At 43.8% G+C, this 20,248-nt stretch overlaps 1 protein-coding gene across 5 annotated transcripts in view; it reads left to right on the forward strand.

Moving 5' to 3' along the window:
• The first annotated feature begins 3,474 nt into the window (after positions 1-3,474).
• Positions 3,475-20,248, forward strand: part of LOC121706191 (nucleosome-remodeling factor subunit BPTF-like) — a 29,641-nt gene continuing 12,867 nt past the window's right edge. For 2 of the 5 annotated variants that reach the window (XM_042087712.1, XM_042087709.1), the window contains exons 1-15: positions 3,476-4,205; positions 5,637-6,459; positions 7,971-8,191; positions 9,234-9,425; positions 10,577-10,795; positions 12,113-12,283; positions 12,392-12,531; positions 12,786-13,135; positions 13,719-13,850; positions 14,219-14,348; positions 16,139-16,277; positions 16,371-16,691; positions 16,865-18,827; positions 19,418-19,542; positions 19,701-19,829. In XM_042087712.1, the coding sequence (XP_041943646.1) occupies positions 3,725-4,205; positions 5,637-6,459; positions 7,971-8,191; positions 9,234-9,425; positions 10,577-10,795; positions 12,113-12,283; positions 12,392-12,531; positions 12,786-13,135; positions 13,719-13,850; positions 14,219-14,348; positions 16,139-16,277; positions 16,371-16,691; positions 16,865-18,827; positions 19,418-19,542; positions 19,701-19,829 (5,536 nt within the window). In that variant the 5' untranslated portion in view covers positions 3,476-3,724. Of the gene's footprint in view, positions 4,206-5,636; positions 6,460-7,970; positions 8,192-9,233; positions 9,426-10,576; positions 10,796-12,112; positions 12,284-12,391; positions 12,532-12,785; positions 13,136-13,718; positions 13,851-14,218; positions 14,349-16,138; positions 16,278-16,370; positions 16,692-16,864; positions 18,828-19,417; positions 19,543-19,700; positions 19,830-20,248 lie in introns of all 5 variants that reach the window. The other 3 variants (XM_042087708.1, XM_042087711.1, XM_042087713.1) reach the window with 3 other exon arrangements.

Below are 20,248 nucleotides of genomic sequence, written 5' to 3' on the forward strand. Positions count from 1 at the left end.
AAAAAAAGTTGATGCCTGTTTTGTTCATTCGTTATTTAAAGGTGCCATGTGTAATGTCTGCCGAAAAATTATTTCATACTCCACATTTCATAAAAAATGGGGGCAGTATACCTCCAGAAAGTAAGATGGTCTACCCTAGAGTAACAACTGGGAAACGTGTCTTGCAGTTTGGCTGGCGGTTATGTTGCCCGCATACTGCCTCCCATGGCCGAAACTGGTATTATGACACCTGTCGGGCTGTGGCTAGTAATTTAGCATGCTAATTCAGGTTGATATATCTGCACTATACCTTGTCATTTTTTTAATGACATCATCGCCCTTATTTCTTCTCATTCTTTTGATGCGTGTAGCTCATTTTTTGGATATTTTTACCTCAATTCTTACACATGGCACCTTTAAGTATTCATTAATGTTTCAAGAAATATCAAACATTACCTTATTATCAGGGTCAATTGAAAATACTCCATGTTCATATGATATTTTTAAGCTTTGGTAAGTTCAATCTCTGCAATTTGTGTGTAACAATGGTCTGTTTATTGTAGCCTAGAAGTGATGTTTCACCGCATCATCAGTAATTGACGTCTCTTAAAAGTGATGCGTGAGTGGGCAGGGCATCTCATTTCTCAGTCATATCTGTCTCTCCTTGATTCCTCCATCCTCCTTACATTCCATCCTTGTTTCCTTCACAAAATGAATTAGAAGGAGGGGTTAGGACAGGTGGAAGGGAGGAGGACAAATAGAGCATTGAGATGCACCCTGGTCCTGAACAGTTCCTGAACAACCACTTTAAAATGAAGAAACATTTCTCCATCTGAAGCAAGGACATTGCCCAGTGTTTCCCATACATTGACTTATTTGTGGCGGCCCACCACAATATCAACATTGACCACCACACAATGATTTTCCAGGTTGTACTAAATTGTGCTTAAATCTGGTTAGCATCATAACCACGCTGTGCTAATTTGTTAAAAACTGTTGTATTCAAGTTAATTCTGCAAACCAACCACCACAAATGGAATTCAGTTCTGTGGGAAACACTGTTGCCTGTTGCACTGATACCGCCCCATATTTGGTGTGAAGGTGTCGTGGAAAATTAACCACTTTCTCGAACCTCCAATCTCAATAAGCACTCTGATGTCAAAGGACCCGAAGGAGAACACCAAGACGAGAGATGCAGAAGACTGTTGATTCTTTATTTGCCGTCTTGCAGTGAAGATACAATTCTAACAGCGTCAGGACTGGAACGTCAGGCAAGAGAGCGATGGGTAACAGCTGCTTCCCCGATGAGATCTGATCTGAATATGCCTGCGCTCTACCTTTTATGCTTCTAGGGGCCTGGGAGATGTCTCTTTCTCCTAAGAACCCAGGCCCCTTTTTAGCCAATCAGAACCTTTCTCGAACTTGGGATATTGGTGGAAACTCCTCCTCATTTAGACATTAAAAATATGTATTGGCCAGGTTCTATGTGTAATTACTTGTTGCTAGGTAGGGCCTGTATTCGTTTTGGCTCTGTGAAGCACTGTCACCTAATTTTACTTCCTCTTTTTACCTGCCTTGACATTTCAATCTTACAACTTCCAGACAGTCCAGTCTTATGACTTAGTCTCATAATTTTTCAGCAAATGTTGCATGACATTGTACAAACAGTATTACATCAATTTTCTGGTAAATCAAATCAGCATACATACACATGTATATGATCAAATAAAATCACCACACATTGCACAAACAGTATTACATCAATTTTCTGGTAAATCAATCAGTATACATACACATGTATTTATGATCAAATAAAATCAGCAGAATGCACTTAGCCAGGTTATATTGTGTAATTACTTGTTGCTAGGTAGGGCCTGTTTTCGTTTTGGCTCTGTGTGTCTCTTTCACCTAATTCTACTTCCTTTTTTTACCTGCCTTGACATTTCAATCTTATGACTTAGTTTCATGATTTCCAGACAGTCCTGCCTTTTCAATCTTGAGATATTGGTGGAAACTCCCCCTCATTTAGACATTAAAAATATGTATTGGCCAGGTTCTATGTGTAATTACTTGTTGCTACAGTAGGTAGGGCCTGTATTCGTTTTGGCTCTGTGAAGCACTGTCACCTAATTTTACTTCCTCTTTTTACCTGCCTTGACATTTCAATCTTACAACTTCCAGACAGTCCAGTCTTATGACTTAGTCTCATAATTTTTCAGCAAATGTTGCATGACATTGTACAAACAGTATTACATCAATTTTCTGGTAAATCAAATCAGCATACACACACATGTATATGATCAAATAAAATCACCACAAAGGTTTAGCGGCAGCTGTGGTGAGTAGTGCTGTATGACATGATTGCATGAAAACATCACGGGCAACATCAAGATAGATGATGGAGAAGAGATCAATGCAACGATATAGGAATTGTGTGAAATTCTTAATGGACAAGCTGTGTAAAAGGCAAATAAATGAATATTAACATTTCAGTGAGACATTGAACAAAATTGCTGATGTGGATTGGGTTATATAGAAATTCTATGATAGAAATAGCTACATAAAGGTAGTATATGTATTAAGGAAATAAACATGCATGCCCCCCTCTCTCCCTCACCCATGTACACACACACACACATACACATTTGTTATCAGTGTTTTTGGTTAAATGTAAAATTAATGTAGAATTAGCCTAAAATATGTATTCCCCCACATACAATCTGCCGACCCCCAGGTTATGGACCACTGGCTATACATACATAGCTCAATAGCAATAGTGCAATGTGTTAAGGCCTGTTATGTTTCTAAATAGGCCTATCCACAATGACAAGTTGAAAAATGTAACAAGCCAAACAACATTATCATCCTGTTAAAAATGGTGAATGAAAACAATAGCATTTTGTTATGGTGACATAATGATCATAATGATGGTGACATGTATTGCAATGACATGTTGGTATCTGGGGTGGATAATACATTTAGATGACATGTGGTGACTACTGAGGGATATTGTGTAGGGATGGTATTGAGTTGAAGTAAATTAAATCAAAATCTCACAAATTAAAATATAGTTTTTCTGTAGAGGTGTAAACAGTAGGCTACCCAATGTAGGGTTTATTGTAGATTACACCTACAATAAACCCTAGGTTTATTGTAGGTGTAATCTACACAGCCTAATGACCAGGAGACTGAAAGACCACATCTGAGCCTTCTCTATTTTTTCTGTCATTTACATTTAGGCTGTCTGACATTTCTTTGAACTGCTAATTTTAGTGTTATGTGATAAGAACCATATCATATAACAAACATCTGATTAGAAAAACTGTTGAAATCCACAATTTTAAACATTGCTACCATATATATCTGTATTTGTACCATGTTACACTTCAAGCTGATTCCCAGGATTAGGACTTCAATGCCCCACGAGCGCCTTAACAAGCGAGAATCACAGTAAAAGAAACACTTAACTTTGTACAAGCGAGACCACGTGACATCAACCCTAGGCCTGCTGTCTGTTTTCAGTAGACGGAGAGAGAGGAAGCAACATGGCGGCCATGAGCGACCCGAAGCGGGACGCCGGCCGTTCGTTCTGAGCTTTCTGCCGTTACCCGAGTCCGGGGCTCAGTGGGACTTTTGCTACGGATTATACTGAACTTCAGCTTTCTGGCAGTGCCCAAAATCCGGGGTTTCGTCTGAGATAATTGCACGCAAAAACGGATCTAGAAAATAATAGATTTTATATATAATGAGGGGGAGAAGAGGCAGGCCGCCCAAAACCCAACTGATGCAGGAGCCCTCCTCTGGACCTGTGCGGGGTCTCAGACCCAGACGTGGGTTAAGGGCAAAGGGTAGAGGTACTGATGAGGTCGATTTTGAGATTCCCAAGAGAGGAAATTACCATTCAACCAGGGGCAGGAGGAGAGTGGGATCAACCACGGTATCAAGGGGTAGAGGAAGGGGCAGAGGTGGTGGCAGAGGCAGGGGAAGAGGGAGAGGTAAGCGATCTGCTGCTAGTAGTCTGATAGTGTATGATGACCATGAAAGTGACGATGAAGATGCCGAAAGTCTGAGATCAGATGAAGAAGAATACGTCGACGAAGAGCCTATAACAGACGAAGAAGAGGAGGCCATCGATGATGAGTCGGACTACCCTGAGGAAATACCCGAGGAGGACGACGATGATGCTAGCTACTGTACCGAAAGCAGCAGCCACGGTAGTGCACAAGGTAAAACAACTTGCCAAATTAAACTCACCAGCAACATGACCCAGGTGGCTCTCTGAAGCAGTGCCTGACCTCTCTCCTATAGTCTGGATAATTTACGTGAATGAACTGTCCTTGGTATTTGTAAGAATATGCAGGAAGCTACTCTCAAAATGGAGTATGCAGTAAAGAACAGGCCTCGAATGCTTGTTAGCTGGTGAGGCAAGCGGCTGGCAATTGTATGCATAGTCGTGTGGTCGTTTACAGCTATAGTTAATCGTATTCCTATACTGAAAACCCTTTCACATCCATCCCACTGTCATATTTAACACATGTAGGATGCTTGCTAATGCACTTTTATTGTTCTGTGTTGCTATTGTAGCTAGCTACCGCTAATATTTGTTAACATCGAATCGGCCAACTAGCCATCTTGTTAGCTCACTCGAGATCTGTGATAACATGATCACCCTGGCTAGCCATTTCTTTTCCATGAATTATTTTAGCTCTTTATTTAAGCACAATTTCCTTCAATCTTTCTAGTACTCATTATTATTTATGAGCAAGGTAGACTGACCCACCTTGACCTGCAGAACAGCTGAACTACAGTAGTAGCTACGTGGTCAGCTACTGTCAATATCTGGTAGTGTAGCTGGGGATCAGAAGTTTGTGGTCTGAACATGTTCTGGCCAGCAATGGAACCTTGGCATGCATTTTATTCACTAAAAGTAAACATACTAACACTTTCGGGTGATGGTCATTTAATAGTTTGTAATGTATAAATGCTGCTTTGAATATGAAAGACATCTCCACACACAATAGTCACATGGTCGTAGATGAGGCGCTGTGCTAGCTACTTCATTAGCAAAGCCCAAGAAGTGACAGCAGACCATGTGGCTCATTGTTTTGAAAGTGAGCGTCAGTAGTAGTGTTGCAGAAAAAAATGGCCAGGCTATGTTACAAAGTTACTTAACTATGTTACTATGTTGCAAAGTTATTGGTTGGTGATCATTATAATGATTTGCAAATAGTTTGTTAAAGATTCAGTTTACATTAAGACATTTGTTGGTTTTCTTAGAATAGGTTACATCAATGTGTAATACATCAGTGTGTGAGAATAAATAACTTATCCTTAATAAATAATATAATCTTTCATTATAATGACTATCACATTCCTTGAGCATGAGCAATTTGAATTAGTTTTTTTTGTGGAACATATTTGTTCTGGCTTAATGCTTTATCACTTTTGTTTACAAAGAATCTTTATTTGGCTAGAGTCCACAGTTAAATGAATTCCAAGGAAAATAGGAATATTGTGGACATGAAGATGCGTTTCTGTGTGTACATTTAGGAATATAGCATCAGATGAGAGGTATGATATAGCCTAGAGTTACTCTCTATGGGTGTTGTTGTTGTTGTGGATGTCTTCCTATCTCACTGACTCGCTCCTTCTCTCAGGCCGTAGGAAGACGCGGGTGGTGCGCCCTCGCTCTCCCGTCTTCGAGGAAGTGGAGATCCCTGCTTTGGAGCTGCCCAGATCCTCGGAGGACCTCCTCATCCCGGCCGAGCAGCTGCTCAATGCGGCGGCCATCTACGAGGTGCTGCGCAACTTCAGCACCGTTCTACGCCTCTCGCCATTCCGCTTCGAGGACTTCTGCGCCGCGCTGGCCGGCCAGGAGCAGTGCACGCTTGTTGCCGAGACACACGTCTCCCTGCTCAAGGCCATCCTGCGCGAGGAGGACTCGTCCAACACCACCTTCGGCCCGGCCGACCTCAAGGACAGTGTCAACTCCACGCTCTACTTCATCGACGGCATGACGTGGCCCGAAGTGGTGCGCGCCTACTGTGAGAGCGACCCTGAGTACCGGCCGGCGCTGCGCTACCAGCAGGCCGAGGGCTACCCCTTCGAGCCGCTCGAGTCCAAGGTGAAGGTGCTCCAGTTCCTGGTGGACCAGTTCCTGACCACCAACCTGGCGCGCGAGGAGCTATTGTCGGAGGGCACGGTGCAGTACGATGACCACTGCCGCGTGTGCCACCGGCTGGGCGACCTGCTCTGCTGCGAGACCTGCTCGGCCGTCTACCACCTGGAGTGCGTCAAGCCGCCACTGGAGGAGGTGCCCGAGGACGAGTGGCAGTGCGAGGTGTGCGTGGCGCACAAGGTGCCCGGCGTCAGCGACTGCATCACCGAGGTGCAGAATAGCCGGCCGTACATTCGCCAGGAGCCCATTGGCTACGACCGGCACAGTAGGAAATACTGGTTCCTCAACCGCAGGATCATTATGTGAGTATAGCTCGGACGAAGTCTCTTTCTTTCACCACTCTTTTGCCCTGCCATTGATTTCTGTGTGTTCATTGTTTCTTTCGCATGAACACCTGCCACAGGAAACTGAGGCTACATTTATACGATGACGATGAAAAGAGAAGACGCAGAAGTGGCGTCTCGTCTTCATTTTTTTATTCGCGTTTAGACGAGCATTCTCAGGGGGAAATCTTTGTTTATATGAAGACGCAAGAGTATGTGATATTCGATTGGATATGCATTCCAGACCGCTGGGTGGTGGTGTGATAGAACCCCGGTATGTCCGCGAGCATGCGCGGAAATGTAATTTCCTGTTTCCCATGTCAACACAACAACCATGGCGGCTCTGAAGAAAAACTTCGTGTGGACTGACGAGGAGGTCGAACTACTCCTCCATTCAACGCTGACATACAAAACTAATAAGCTGCATCAAGGAGTCGATTGGGAGTCATGCCAAACAAAAAATTCGGACATTAGAGCAGTTTGAAGATCTGTGGGATCGATATAGTCAGACATGTTTGTTTACTTTTACAGGCTCGTGCATGGGTGTGACATAATATATAGGGTTCGGCGTCACGACTTTATAATTTGACAGTTTAGCCGTTTAGACGGAGACGCAACCCGGGTCTTCTTCAAAACTCTACACTCTGGAAGGAGTCTTCAGATTTTTGCGTCTTCAAGCCCCGATGGCGGGGTCGCCGTGTAAACGAAAGGCACTTATGATAAAATATTTTGTCGTCTTCCTTCGCAATCGTTCTCGTATAAACGGCCCCTGAGTCTGTCAGTGCAGTAGCAGTTTGCAGTCGCTGTTTTTGGCCACCAGACCCACCTTTAATCTCTCTCATTAAAAAGACTAAATGTTAGTGTCACACGCTTTTTGTTTGTGCTTTGAAGTAAGCCTGCAGATAAGGCCTATGATGTAGTACAAGAGACTGTTAAATTTGCTGGTTGCTTAACCCTGACACTTTCTTATTAGAAATGGCTGTTTGGGAAAGATTTAGCCATGTGTGTGGTGGGTGTTTGTGTGAGGGGTTTATCTCAGCTGATGTTTTATGTTGATGAGGGACTATGCCCAGTTGAAATGGACCGGATGTAGATTACAGTGGAGGCGCAGGTGCTGTGAGCTGTTGCTTTCTAGTTGATTCTGGTTTTGATTCTCAGCCATGTGGCATGATGACCGCATGTGTCGGTTGGAGCAGAACACATGCCAGGATTTCCTCTGTAACCCCATGTCTCTCTGCTGCTTTAGCCTAACACTGCAATAGCTGGTGTATTTTAAATAGTATATGAATGCCAGTAAATGTAGATGTGCCTAACTACCCTACATAAACATACAAATACTAACAGATGCCAATACTATTGCCATGTTACTAACACAACACAAATTAGAGATGGTTTTCTCTTGAAACAAATATCTTAGGTGTGGAAAATGTTTGGCTACTACACTGACCAAAAACAGTGCAATAATAACAGCCTTCCTTTTCATACTTCAGTGAGGAAGACGGAGAACATGACGACAAAAAGATCTGGTACTACAGCACAAAGGTCCAGCTGGCCGAACTCATCGACGTGCTGGACAGAGAGTACTGGGAGAGCGACCTGTGCTCCGTGCTAGACGAGCTGAGGGAGGAGATCCACAGCCACATGGCTATCACAGAGGAGCTCACCAACAAGGCCCGGAACAACAACCGCTCCTACCTGGAGGCTGCCAACGGTGAGTGTCGGATGGAGTGTGTGCGATTTTGTTTGAGAAATATGGTGCTACTTGACAAACCTTAAAAAGCCTTGATATAGACAAGCAGGATGTTCTGCAATGGCAAGGTAACCTCTTAAATTCAATTTCGTAGTTCACAGGTCAAGTGTCTGATGAATCTGGTCTGACTCGTGTGGCCATCCCTTTCTTTTGATTCTTTCATGTAGAGGTACTTGGCCATAGTGATATTTTACTAGCTTGGTCTCTTATTCCAAGTAGTGTGGGTGTCTGCACGAGTTATTAACCTACACATTTTCCTTTTGAGATACTGTAAGATAAGGTGTCAATGTTGCAAAGGTGGATTTAGGGTTGAAAGAGTAATCGCAATTTGAACTCAATTTAAAGCAATCAGCAAATTGCAAAGACTGCAATTAGTTTGGGTCCATGATATCACTTATGCTTGTTGAATTCATGTTCTTGTGTGACAGTCATGCTTATCAATCCGAGCCACTGTGCTTTGCATGCTGCTAACTAATTTGATGTTATTTGGAAGTCATTTGTTTATTTTCATTTTCATCTTTGGATTAGTAGATAAAGCAGTTAATATTCTATCTTAATGGGTAATGCATTATTACATGTTTTATATGTATTATAAGTCTTGAACTGAAGCTTGATTTAAAATCACAATTGCATATCTGTAGCAAATTGATATTTTCTCCAAATTGTCCAGCCCTGCGAGGATTCCTTCTTGACTTTCGCGTCATACTTTTGTGAGACTTGAAAATGGAATGTGTTTGGGACTTGTGGTCTGAACTTTTTTCCAGAAAGAAAGCTGTAGGAATCCCATCTTAAATGTGTTTATCCCACATTGCCATGTGGTAAATGGTTTACAGTTTGTTTGTCTGTCTTCTGAAGATCTGATCATCTTGGTTTGGTTAAATCACAACAGTGTGGCTGCACTGCTAATGAATGACTATAATGTACTGTGTAAATACGGTTGGGTTTAAACAGCCATTAGGGAATTCTTGTTAAGACCACGTCCTTTTCCCTTCTCCATCTACAGACGAGATCATGGAGCGTCGGAAGACCAAGGAGGAAGCAGAGCTGGAGGAGGTGAAGCGTTGTGCGACCGAGGAGGCTGAGAAGGCTCGGCAGGGGTCAGAGGTCGGGGACGCCTCCGCTGATGGTGCAGACAGGGAACAGGACAAGACTGTTTGTGGCATGGACCAGCAGACCTCTGGAGAGCCCACCTCTGGTAAGACTACATTACAGTACGTGTAGATCTTCGAATAGCTCTCAGGTATTTGGGGGCTGAAAAAAGGCCACATCAGTTTGAAAATTACTCCTCAGAAAACTGTCACAGCAAATGTGACCAATTAAAATAATTTAAAGAGGTCTTGATTTAGCATCTATCAATAATATTAAAGGGACACCAGGCAACGTTTTCGTGTTAATTAATCTTCGTAAGTCGGTATATGGTTAAATGACTCATTACAGGGCGAATGAAGACTCTCTCGCCCGCCCCTACAGCCTGTAGGAAGAATATCCCGCTTGCAAGTTCGGTGTATCCTACCCGCCGACCTTCAGTCTCACAAAGTCTCAGACATCGCAAGAAGCAGGATCAGTTTACATCCTGCATCCCCAGCACAGAGGCAGGATAACAAAACACTAGCAATTGTTGCAAACATGTGTATAATGGCAGAGCCGGCGAGGAAGCAGCGAAAACCCTTGATGGAAGATGCAAAGAAAAGGAAAAGAGCTTCAGACCGAGCGAGGGTTCGCACACGTATCGACATGTACAGACGCTAGGGGGAGCTTCGTAGAGAAAAAGCATCAGGCTTGCCTGGTGTCCCTTTAATACCATTCTAAGTATATGTTTCTATACTGGTGAATGTATACATTATTTAATTACATTACATTTACATTTATTCATTTAGCAGACACTGTAGTCCAACGTGACTTACATATGTCAACTATATTACAATACAAGGGATTATACATTGTCCCCGGAGCAACTTGGGGTTAAGTGCCTTGCTCAAGGGCACAACGGTGGAAGCCGGGAATTGAACCCACAACTTCAGGCTACTGCACGCTATCTCAGCTCCTTAACCACTACACTACCTAATTATTTAATTTAATTATTTAATAATCAGACTATGTCATTAGATGTAGATTCCGCAACATTTAGAGCTTGAAATTTGGGTCATTAATAAGAATCTTCCAGTTGCAGGTACTCTGGCCTTAGATTTTGAAATCAATGCCTCTCAGTGCAGAGTTAGGACTAAAAAGCCCTTCAGAATGAATGGTGTTGAACATAATTATTTTAGTTAAGGGCTGAAACAGCAGAGTGTGTGATCACTGCCGTGTGTGTGTGCGCTAAGGTGCCTCTTATGCCTTGTGCTGTAGCTGAAGCTCCCTCTACTGGAGTGGATGATAGCAGTCCCAGCGCTAGTAGTGCTTTTGACCAGCCTAAACCCACTTCTCCAGTGGCTCCGAACTCCACCTCCACCTCCACCAAATCCGTTTCCACCGGTCCTGAAAAAGGGGCACAAGATGGCCCCTCTCAGGCAGAGGAGACTGGAAACGATGGGTCGGCCAGTACAGACGCAGACAAGGAACCGGCAGGTACAGCTGACAGCCCCCTCCTGCCATGGCCATCTTTTGTCCTGCCAGTGATGGTGTGACCATGCATGTCTGCACCCCCACCCCCCTTATATCTTCCTTTACCCCACCCCCCACCCCATGAAGGCAGATGTGGGTGAGGTTGTGCGTCTGCATTAGGCAACTCCTGCTGCTACAGTGTTCGTTTGCCATTGCTCTTACTGGTGTTGGCCATCTTGTGTTTTTGGCAGAGATGCTCTTTTGGCTTCATGCTTCTAAGAAATGAGCACAACCAGGTTTCTTTTTTGCATTGTTCACCTTGGCTGGGGCCTTTTCAGTTTGCAGTTTATATATTTGATCAGACAGCATTTTCTGTTTTAGAACCAGCAGTGCTTCGCATGCAGTCATATAGACAATAAAGTATCTATCTATATCTATCTATCTATCTATCTATCTATATTATTGGTGCACTCAGTTAGTTAGAGGCTGCTTTTCTTTGTCACAGACATGGAAACTCTTTGAGAATATAATTTTGCAACCTGAACTCTATATCAACATTCCTCACAGTTGTGTAGCACAACCAAGGATTCTATGTTTCAGCATTCTCCTCACTGCTAACACAAAACATCTCCATACAGTGTATTAAAGCCATGTGACAGTACACACACTTTTTAAAGCTAAATATAAAAAGACCTTTTTAAATAAAGCTAAATATATCCTGTATCTATAGTCTTTCCAAATCATTTTCAACCACAGCCACCGTCATGTTTTAATATAAATTCAAACACACATACTAACATGTAGACTCAACTCACATTCACATTTTAAAAATCTGGCACAAAAGTAGTGACACTCGCTTTGCTGCCAGCAGTCCCTGGCTCTCTCCACTCCTCCCTCTCAGTCTGTCGTGCCTGGGCTTTTCTCCTCCTGTGCTTTGGGGAACAGCAGCCTCTCTGTTCTTGTGTTTTGCCATTGAGAGCATGTCTGGCACAATAGAAGATCTTACTGCAGTAAGCTTGTGTTTGGTTTAGCAGAAATAAAGCCTTGTTCATCTTCGGGAATGAATGCCATATTCCATTGCAAGTTATTGTCTTTTTTTTTTGGCTGATTACAATGAATTGCCGGTAGTAATTTGTCTCTTATTGTTGTTAACACAGCTCGATTTCATTTTGAGTTAAGAATTTCAATGATCCTGAACTTCCTGTATTACATTTAATTTTCTTCATTCAGGAAAAGCGTCTTTCTTGCATGTTTTTGTAGATTGTTGGTAATTTTTGTCCTCCTGTGGGGTCACTGATGTGAATCTGATTTCAGTAAATCACCACTCTGTGTCTCCTTCAGATAAGTCCTCAGAGAAAGCATCTCTTGGGGAGGAGAGTGCCGCCCTGCAGTCTGTTGATGAGAATAGCTGCAGCAGCCATGTGTCTGCTTCAGACCCTCCCAGGGGGCCAGAAGAACCTGACCTGGCTGACCGCTCCTCTCGCTCCTCCTTCACCAGCCTTGACGACCAAGGTAACTTTATTTACATAGACTGAAGTTAGCCTTGAACCCTCATCTTGCCCTTTGGTACCACTTACTTCTGAGATCGATGTGCAGAGACTGAACTGTCCATTGTCCCAGGAGAAGGCAAGGCGAATGGAGAGTCTGGGAAGGGTGGCTCTGCCACACGCATAGTGACCCGCCTGCGGAACCCTGACAGTAAGCTGAGCCAGCTCAAGAGTCAACTGGGCCCTACAGACGGCACCAAAACATCCAAAGAGGTGGGTAATGCAGCCTGTAGAAAGAAGTACTTTCACAGTATTTTAATTATCTTACTAGTGAAGCGCCATCTTTGATTGGCCATCACTCACCTCATTTACATCAATAATATGACTGGCTGAAGAGGATGCAGTATGGAACACATAAAAAGCAGAACAATCTGCGTGTGAAATTGTCAGAGGTTCCTCTGTCAATCTAAAGACTGAATCAAATTAAGGACTGCATCCACAAGTGAGATTGTGTTTTCTCCCCTCAGTTTCCTGCATTCGGAGAGGGATCTCGTTTTGGCAGTGTCAGAAAAGACTTGATGCCAAAGGGCAACCTCAACACCTTCTTCAAGCTGGGTCAGGAGGGCAAGTACCGTGTCTACCAGAACCAGTACAGCACCAACACCGTAGCTCTCAATAAGCACCAGCACCGTGAGGACCATGACAAGCGGCGGCACTTATCACACAAGTTCTGCATGACGCCCGCCGGCGAGTTCAAGTGGAACGGCTCAGTTCATGGCTCCAGGGTGCTGACCGTCTCCACGCTGCGCCTTACCATCATCCAGCTGGAAACCAACATCCCTGCACCCTTCCTACACCCAAACTGGGCCTCGCACAGGTAAAGGTGGAGCCCATGGCTTCCCCTTGTATTCCTCATGAGCTAGTTTCCCGTATATGGATTAAGCCTAGCCCTGGACTAAAACAGAACTTCAATGGAGATTCCCATTGTAAAAAGCTTTTAGTCTAAGACTAGGCTTAATCCCTGACTGTTCAACTGGGCGGGGATCACATTAGCCAGCGGCAAGCGGCAGGTTTCCTATTGTTCTCTGTGGTTCGACAGCGGAACGGTGGCAACGCTGGCGTAACGCTAGCGTTGAACAAGCTGAGCGTTGAACTTGGTTCAACTTTCAAAGCGCAACGCGAGCGTTGACAAACCGTTTGTGTTGCTTAGGAACGAGACAAAACTTATTATGGTCTGAGCGTTGCGTTACGTTTGCCGCTACCTAATGTGATAGGGGCCTTAATGAACGTTTTATGCCGTTTTAAAATGCACATTTTTATTTGGTGATTTTGGTGTACAGTATTTAGTGTATATTTTGTTCAGAGCCGCCTTGGAATGAGAAGTTAAGTGGTTCAGAACTGTAGACTGAGAAGGTTGTTCCACAGCTTGATTTGTTGACCTATGCATTTGAAATCCATAGGACAAACTGGACTAAAGCAGTCCAGATGTGCAGCAAGGCCAGGGAGTTTGCTCTGGCGCTTGCCATCCTGGAGTGTGCCATCAAACCAGTTGTCATGCTGCCAGTGTGGAAGGATGCATTGGGCCACACACGGTGAGAAAATGTAGCTTGGCAACATTGCTTTGTAATCATTGAATTAACTCTTAAACTGAGATAGGACATCCAGGTAGTAAAAATATTCCCTGGGGCAATAATCATCATTTGGCTCAGTTCATGCAGAGGTAACAACATGGAAGGACATGTACTTTCTAAAAGTAGAATTGTGATTGGCTGGTGTGAAGGAAGGTCAAGGGTAATGAATTGGATGCTATCACACTCAGACTCCTGCTGTTCCCCCAGGGCCTCAAAGCCAAAACCATTTAAATGCTGATTGTACAACCCAAAGAGTCACTTTGCTCTTTTTATCATACACCTGCAGGTAAATTTGTGTCCTGTATTTAAAATCTATTTCCTTTCCTCAGGCTACATCGCATGACCTCCATGGAGCGTGAGGAGAAAGAGAAAATGAAGAAGAAGGAGAAGAAACTGGAGGATGAGGAGACCTTACAACAGGCCACCTGGGTCAAGTACACATTTCCCATCAAGCATCAGGTACACAAACCTTGGGTTTTTCTCTGAGGAGGAAATTGGCTATTCATGTGTGATGGGTAGCCATATTGATTGTGGTTTATAAGCAACAGTAGGGAATATTCCAAATACTGGTAGGCTACTTATAACCAAGCCTACTAACTGGACATCCCTGTTACAAAATGTGTAACAGAAATATCACTTCTACTGCCACATGAATTTAAACCGTGTTAAATTCTAAAATGCATCTAGCTAAAGACAGGAGGTTTTAGGGGAGAAAAAAAGACAACATACTAGCTAAGTTTGTGTAGCCTACCTAATTCCACAGTCAGTGTTTCTTCATTGTGTACAGTATGACTTCAGTATTTGACACTAATATAATGTTCAAATTATAACCTATATTTTTTAATTCATGGAAATGCACCAGATTGTGTGAGGATGAATCTTATCATTTCATATCGACAACAGACCAAAGCTTTGAATTGAATCACATCACAGCTAATTATGAAGTATTGAAATAAATAGAATTGTTGTCTTAAAGAATTCAATAATGAATTGTGATGAAACTTGTGATTTACATCTCTAGTGGGTATGTGGGTCTGGCTGTTTTGGAAATCCCAGGAGAAGTAAAATATAAGCAGGGAGATACTTAGGGCCAATCTCAATTCTCTTTTTTACCCCTTCCCCTTCCCCTATCCCTTCATCTTACCCCTAGCCCTTGTCCCTCGAAACCGAGTGGCAAGACATAGGGGTGAAAATATTTCCCTTGGAAATGAGATACCACTAGCCAACCATAAGGGAGAGCGGGATGATTGAAACACTTGAAGTAACGTAATTTACAGAGATCGTACCACACTAATATTTTGTCACCACCAACCTGTCTTCTGTCAAATAGGCTATCATTGCATTTTCAGCTCGGAATAAAACCGTTCAGGAATTATTTCAACAACCGCAAAACGTGCCTATGTTCGTTCGCAGCCTAACTCCTGGTCCGGGTGAATGAAACAGGGGGACAAGATAAACATGCAGTTTGCTATGTAAACATCCCACAACTCCTTCGATATTTTACAATAATATCCAAATGGTCGTTACTTGACACCAGAAGCAACCGCTACCTGTGCGAGGAGTCGGCAGCAGTAGGCCTATGCAGCATTCATATCAGACGAGCGATAAAAATTCAGCAAATTTAGCTGCTGTTGGACTTACATTTCTGACATGGTATGCTGCCAATTCGCGGGGTAGGCTATATCAGACATGGAAATATGTAAAATGTGAGACATTCGCGCAAGTAATGACGTGCTGTTAACATTCACAAAACAGCGATTTTTGAAAACTTCCTCATGAAGAACAGGACCTTCAATATATGGTCACAAGATTGAATGCAACATAAAACAATTACCATTTTAATTTTATAATCCTTATTAATGTCAACATTTCATGTCAATGAACCTCTCGGTGTGCTTGTTTTTCCGGTGTGAGCGATGTATGTTGGGTATTTCTCTTACCCCTCGGTTTCAAGTAAGCTCCCGATCTTGCTTGGTTTTAAGGGGTATCTACCCCTTGCCCTTATCCCTACCCCTCGATCGAAATGAGAATTGAGATAGCCCTTCGTCTCACGTGCACGCGCAAAACTAAGGGGAAAGGGGAAGGGGTAAAATAGAGAACTGAGATTGGCCCTTAATCTATGCTTCTCCTTTGTCTCAATGAATGCAAATAGTATCTCACATTAAATCAAGGCCACCTTAGACAGCCTAGACTGCTTAGTCTCTGCTTCACTGCTTAGGCTGCTCCTCTCTTCCTAACGACCCCTTCAGGTATGGAAGCAGAAAGGGGAGGAGTACAGAGTAACTGGCTATGGAGGCTGGAGCTGGATCAGCAAGACGCACGTCCATCGATTTGTGCCCAAGTTTCCTGGCAACACAAATGTCAATTATCGCAAAAATTTCCCCAGTGGTATGTGATCATTTAAAAAGAACAATTTGTTTAATATTCTCAATGTTAGTCATAGCTTATGACTAGGATAATAATTGATGTGTTTTTTGTTAGATAATAAAGACAAGCAGAAAGAAGAGAAAGACTTGGCAGCCTCAAACACGGACTCCGAAGTCCAGAAGACAGAAGTCTCACCTGAGAGTGCAGCAGAGAAGGATGAGGACCAAAAACCTACCCCTGAATCCCCTGCAGAAGATTCTTCAGTAGAGGAACAGACAAGAAAAGAGAACAACGAAGGGGAGCCACAGACCAAGGATCGAACAGAAGTACAGGAAGAGACTGGGGAGAAGGCCAACGGCCATGCAAAAGAAGAGGAAGCAGAGAAGATGGACGTGGACCCCAGTACACCTGACTCCTGCAGTAACAAAGAGAAAGGTATTGAATCTGGTGATGGTTAAAAAAAAATCCTCTAGATCACAAGACTAATTTTCAGTCGATGAACTGGTGTCTTTCCATAACTATAAATATAGGGATAGCATTATATGTAGTGTTATGTTGTTTATGTCTATGGTTCTGGTAGTAAGAAATCTTTTATCCTGTTCTTACAGACAAGATAAGCAGGACAGGCTCACCGGCTCCAGGTGAAGAGCATGCCGTGAAGGAGGAGCCAGAGGGGGAGGAAGTGCCCAATCCCAGCAGAGTGGGACCCTCGTTACCCTTCAACCATGACGTGGTGAACGTCAGTGAAGGATTCCAGTTGCGGACCGCCTACAAGAAGAAGGTGAAGACCTCCAAACTGGACGGGCTGCTGGAGAGACGTGTTCGGCAGTTCACCCTGGAGGAGAAGCAGAGACTTGAACGCCTTAAGATGAGTGAACTCGCTGGAAACAAATCTGTGAAGGAAACGTTAAGCAGTCAGGCAAACGTAAGGGTGTCATCAGGTGATACCATAAAGGCAGAAGAAGCAGTCAACACCAAAGAGCAAGAGAAATCCCTGCCAATTCAGGTGGAGGAGAAGGAATCTTTGAATGTAGAGACGGAGAAGGATCCTGTGGTCCAAAGGCTAGAATTTGACCAAGAAGAGGCGAAGGTAAAATCTGGAGTAGCAGCAGAACAGAAAGACAGTGAGAGTACTCCGGCTACTACTGGGGAAATTCAGACCCCATCAGAAACCAGTCAGACACAAATGAACTCTGGGTGTGTAAATGACAATGTTTCGATAGCCTCCACAGCTTCTGATGGTCATGGGAGCAATGATCAGAGCAATGGGAGATCAGAGAGGCCCAGTGAACTTAACGGGGGCTCCCAAGAAGCCCTCAACCCATCTCCCAGCCAGAATGTTACACCAAACTCCCTTATGGAGGCACCAAGCGTTAAGTCTGAAGGGACCGCGCAGATGGTGTTGGGAGAAAATGGTAATAAGCACACGGGTGAAGGTAATGAGCGCTGTGTGGTGAAAGATGAAGGAGAAAGTATGGATGTGCATGAAAGAGATTATGTTAGAACTGAGAACTCGGGGCTTTTGCAGGTCAACGGGAATGAGGCTCCTGTATTTCACAACAAAGCATCAACTCTGATGGACCTAGCTAGCAATGTGACTTCTAACGTAGAGCCCACCACTTTGGGAGGGGGGATTAATGCAAAGGACCCCCTAAAGCCTCTAACAAATGGAGATGCAGTAACTCTGGACTCACGGAAAGAGAACACTAACAGCCTGGAAAACAAAGCCGAGAGGACAGCCACTGAATTGGCCTCTGACTGCCCGATTCCTCAAAAGGTATCTCGTCTGGAGAATAATGTGGATGAGGCATCTGCTGACTCTACTGTAACATCTTCTGGTCTTGAAGGTCGCACAGAAACTCCAGATACGACCAAGATGGAGGTAGACGTCACCAAGCTAAAACAACTGGCACCCTCTCCGGTGACTTCCATGGAGGAGTCCAGCCTCAGCAGTGATGCTGCAGAGAATGGTGGCGGCAACAGCAGTGGCAGCAGCAACTCGGCGGAACGCAAAACAACGCTTACACAGGTCACCACAACAACCACCACCTCCAGCACCACAACGGTATCCACGGTGCAGATCGACGAGGTCACCAGTAGTAGCAGTGTACCGCCGGTACCTGAGCCGAAGGTCGAGGCCAGCAGCACCACATCCACTCTCACCACCACCACCACTGTTACCAAAGTCACAAACCCAGCCTCCGGAACAGTAGTCACAGATCAGAAGAAAGCCGTTGTCTCTGTGACCGTCACAAACACCAAGTCTGGTCCCTCAGGCTCATCTACGACCTCCATGACTGTGAGCAAAGAGTATTCCACCAGGGACCGAGTAAGGCTACTCAAGTTCTCGCGCTCAAAGAAGTCTCGTTCGGGAACAGCCTTACCTTCGTACCGCAAGTTTATTACCAAGAGTAGCAAGAAGAGCATTTTTGTTTTGCCCAATGATGATCTGAGAAAAATGGCTAGGCGAGGAGGTATTCGCGAGGTGCCCATCTTCAACTACAATGCCAAGCCTGCCCTAGATATCTGGCCTTACCCTTCTCCCAGGCCTACATTTAGCATTACCTGGAGGTTAGTATGAAATGCACATACCATACACACTTTGGTTCTGCTTAGTTAAAAAGGCCAAGGGTGTATTCATATTTGGCAAACTGTGGCAAATGTTCTAGGCGAGCATGTCTTCTCTGAAAAGTTCAATTTGAATCATTTTGCGTAAACATTCTATTTCCATGGCAACCCTTATTCCAACTTCCCTATATGTTCGCGTAGAACTAATTCCTCCAACTGTTTGTGAGTGTTTGCAAAGGTTTGCCGAGAACTCACGGTTTGCAAACGTTAACAAACATTCGTCTGTGTTTGTACGACTCAGGACTGTTTGTTCAACACTGTTGCTCTTTGTTCGGCTGCCTGGTGAAGGCTTAACAATTTGTATTTGTATTTTGCCATGTGCTGCTAAAGGCATAACACTATTGTTCTAGTCTATTGTTTGCTGTAGGTGAAATAATGTTGTTTATGGCAAAGTCACTGACCGGAGTTATGCAAATGGCTTAATGCAAAATGTATCTGTTTCAACACAATCTATGTCATGTAGTGCTGTTTGACCATACAGTAGCATGAATTTAATAAGAAGTACAACTGCTAATGTAGAGTGTTTGCCACAGGTATCGCTTGCAGACAGTGAGGTCCCTTGCAGGGGTCAGCCTCATGCTAAGGCTGCTGTGGGCTTGTCTGAGGTGGGACGACATGGGGGTAAAGCCAGCCCCTGCTGTGGGCACCACCCGCACGGGTGAGTGCATTCATCAGTCTGTGGTGGTGGTGATAATGTGTTGATGTGTTATTATTGCTGTGGTATTGAATTCACACAGGCCTACTATGGCTATATTTAGAAGGGAGGAGACCGAAGACAAATGGGGAAACTGCTTATTTCCTTCCTTTACTTCACAGAGACTTCAGACACTGAGATCACCACAACAGAGATCATCAAGCGTAGAGATGTGGGGCCTTATGGCATCCGCTCAGAGTACTGCATCCGCAAGATCATTTGTCCCATCGGGGTCCCAGACACACCTAAAGGTAGCATGAAAGAAAGGATGTGTTGTTGTTGTTGTTATTATTATTATTATGATTATTATTATTATTATTAATAAAAGTTTTTTTTTTCCTGCATCAGCACAGGCAGACTTGATATTGAATATAATCTTGCAGAATGAGCCCATGTTGAATATAAGTCATTAAGTCACATCTTATAAGCTGCATGGTTGTATTGTTTGCACTTGGCGTGTACATCAGTGTAAACCAGTGTAAATGCTATAAAATGCCACCCATGGAGACAATATTCACTCATTGAATGCCAAGCTGTTTTTGGGAGCTTTGTCCTAGAGTGCCAGCAATCTAGACCATTGTTGATGATTTTTGTACAGCCACAGTATATTCTGTGTTATAGCTATGAACACATACAATGGCTCTTTTGAAAGGTGAGACTTTAAGCTCTC

This window comes from Alosa sapidissima, chromosome 3, assembly GCF_018492685.1.
Source record: "Alosa sapidissima isolate fAloSap1 chromosome 3, fAloSap1.pri, whole genome shotgun sequence".
In the NCBI taxonomy this organism is placed as follows: Eukaryota; Metazoa; Chordata; class Actinopteri; order Clupeiformes; family Clupeidae; genus Alosa; species Alosa sapidissima.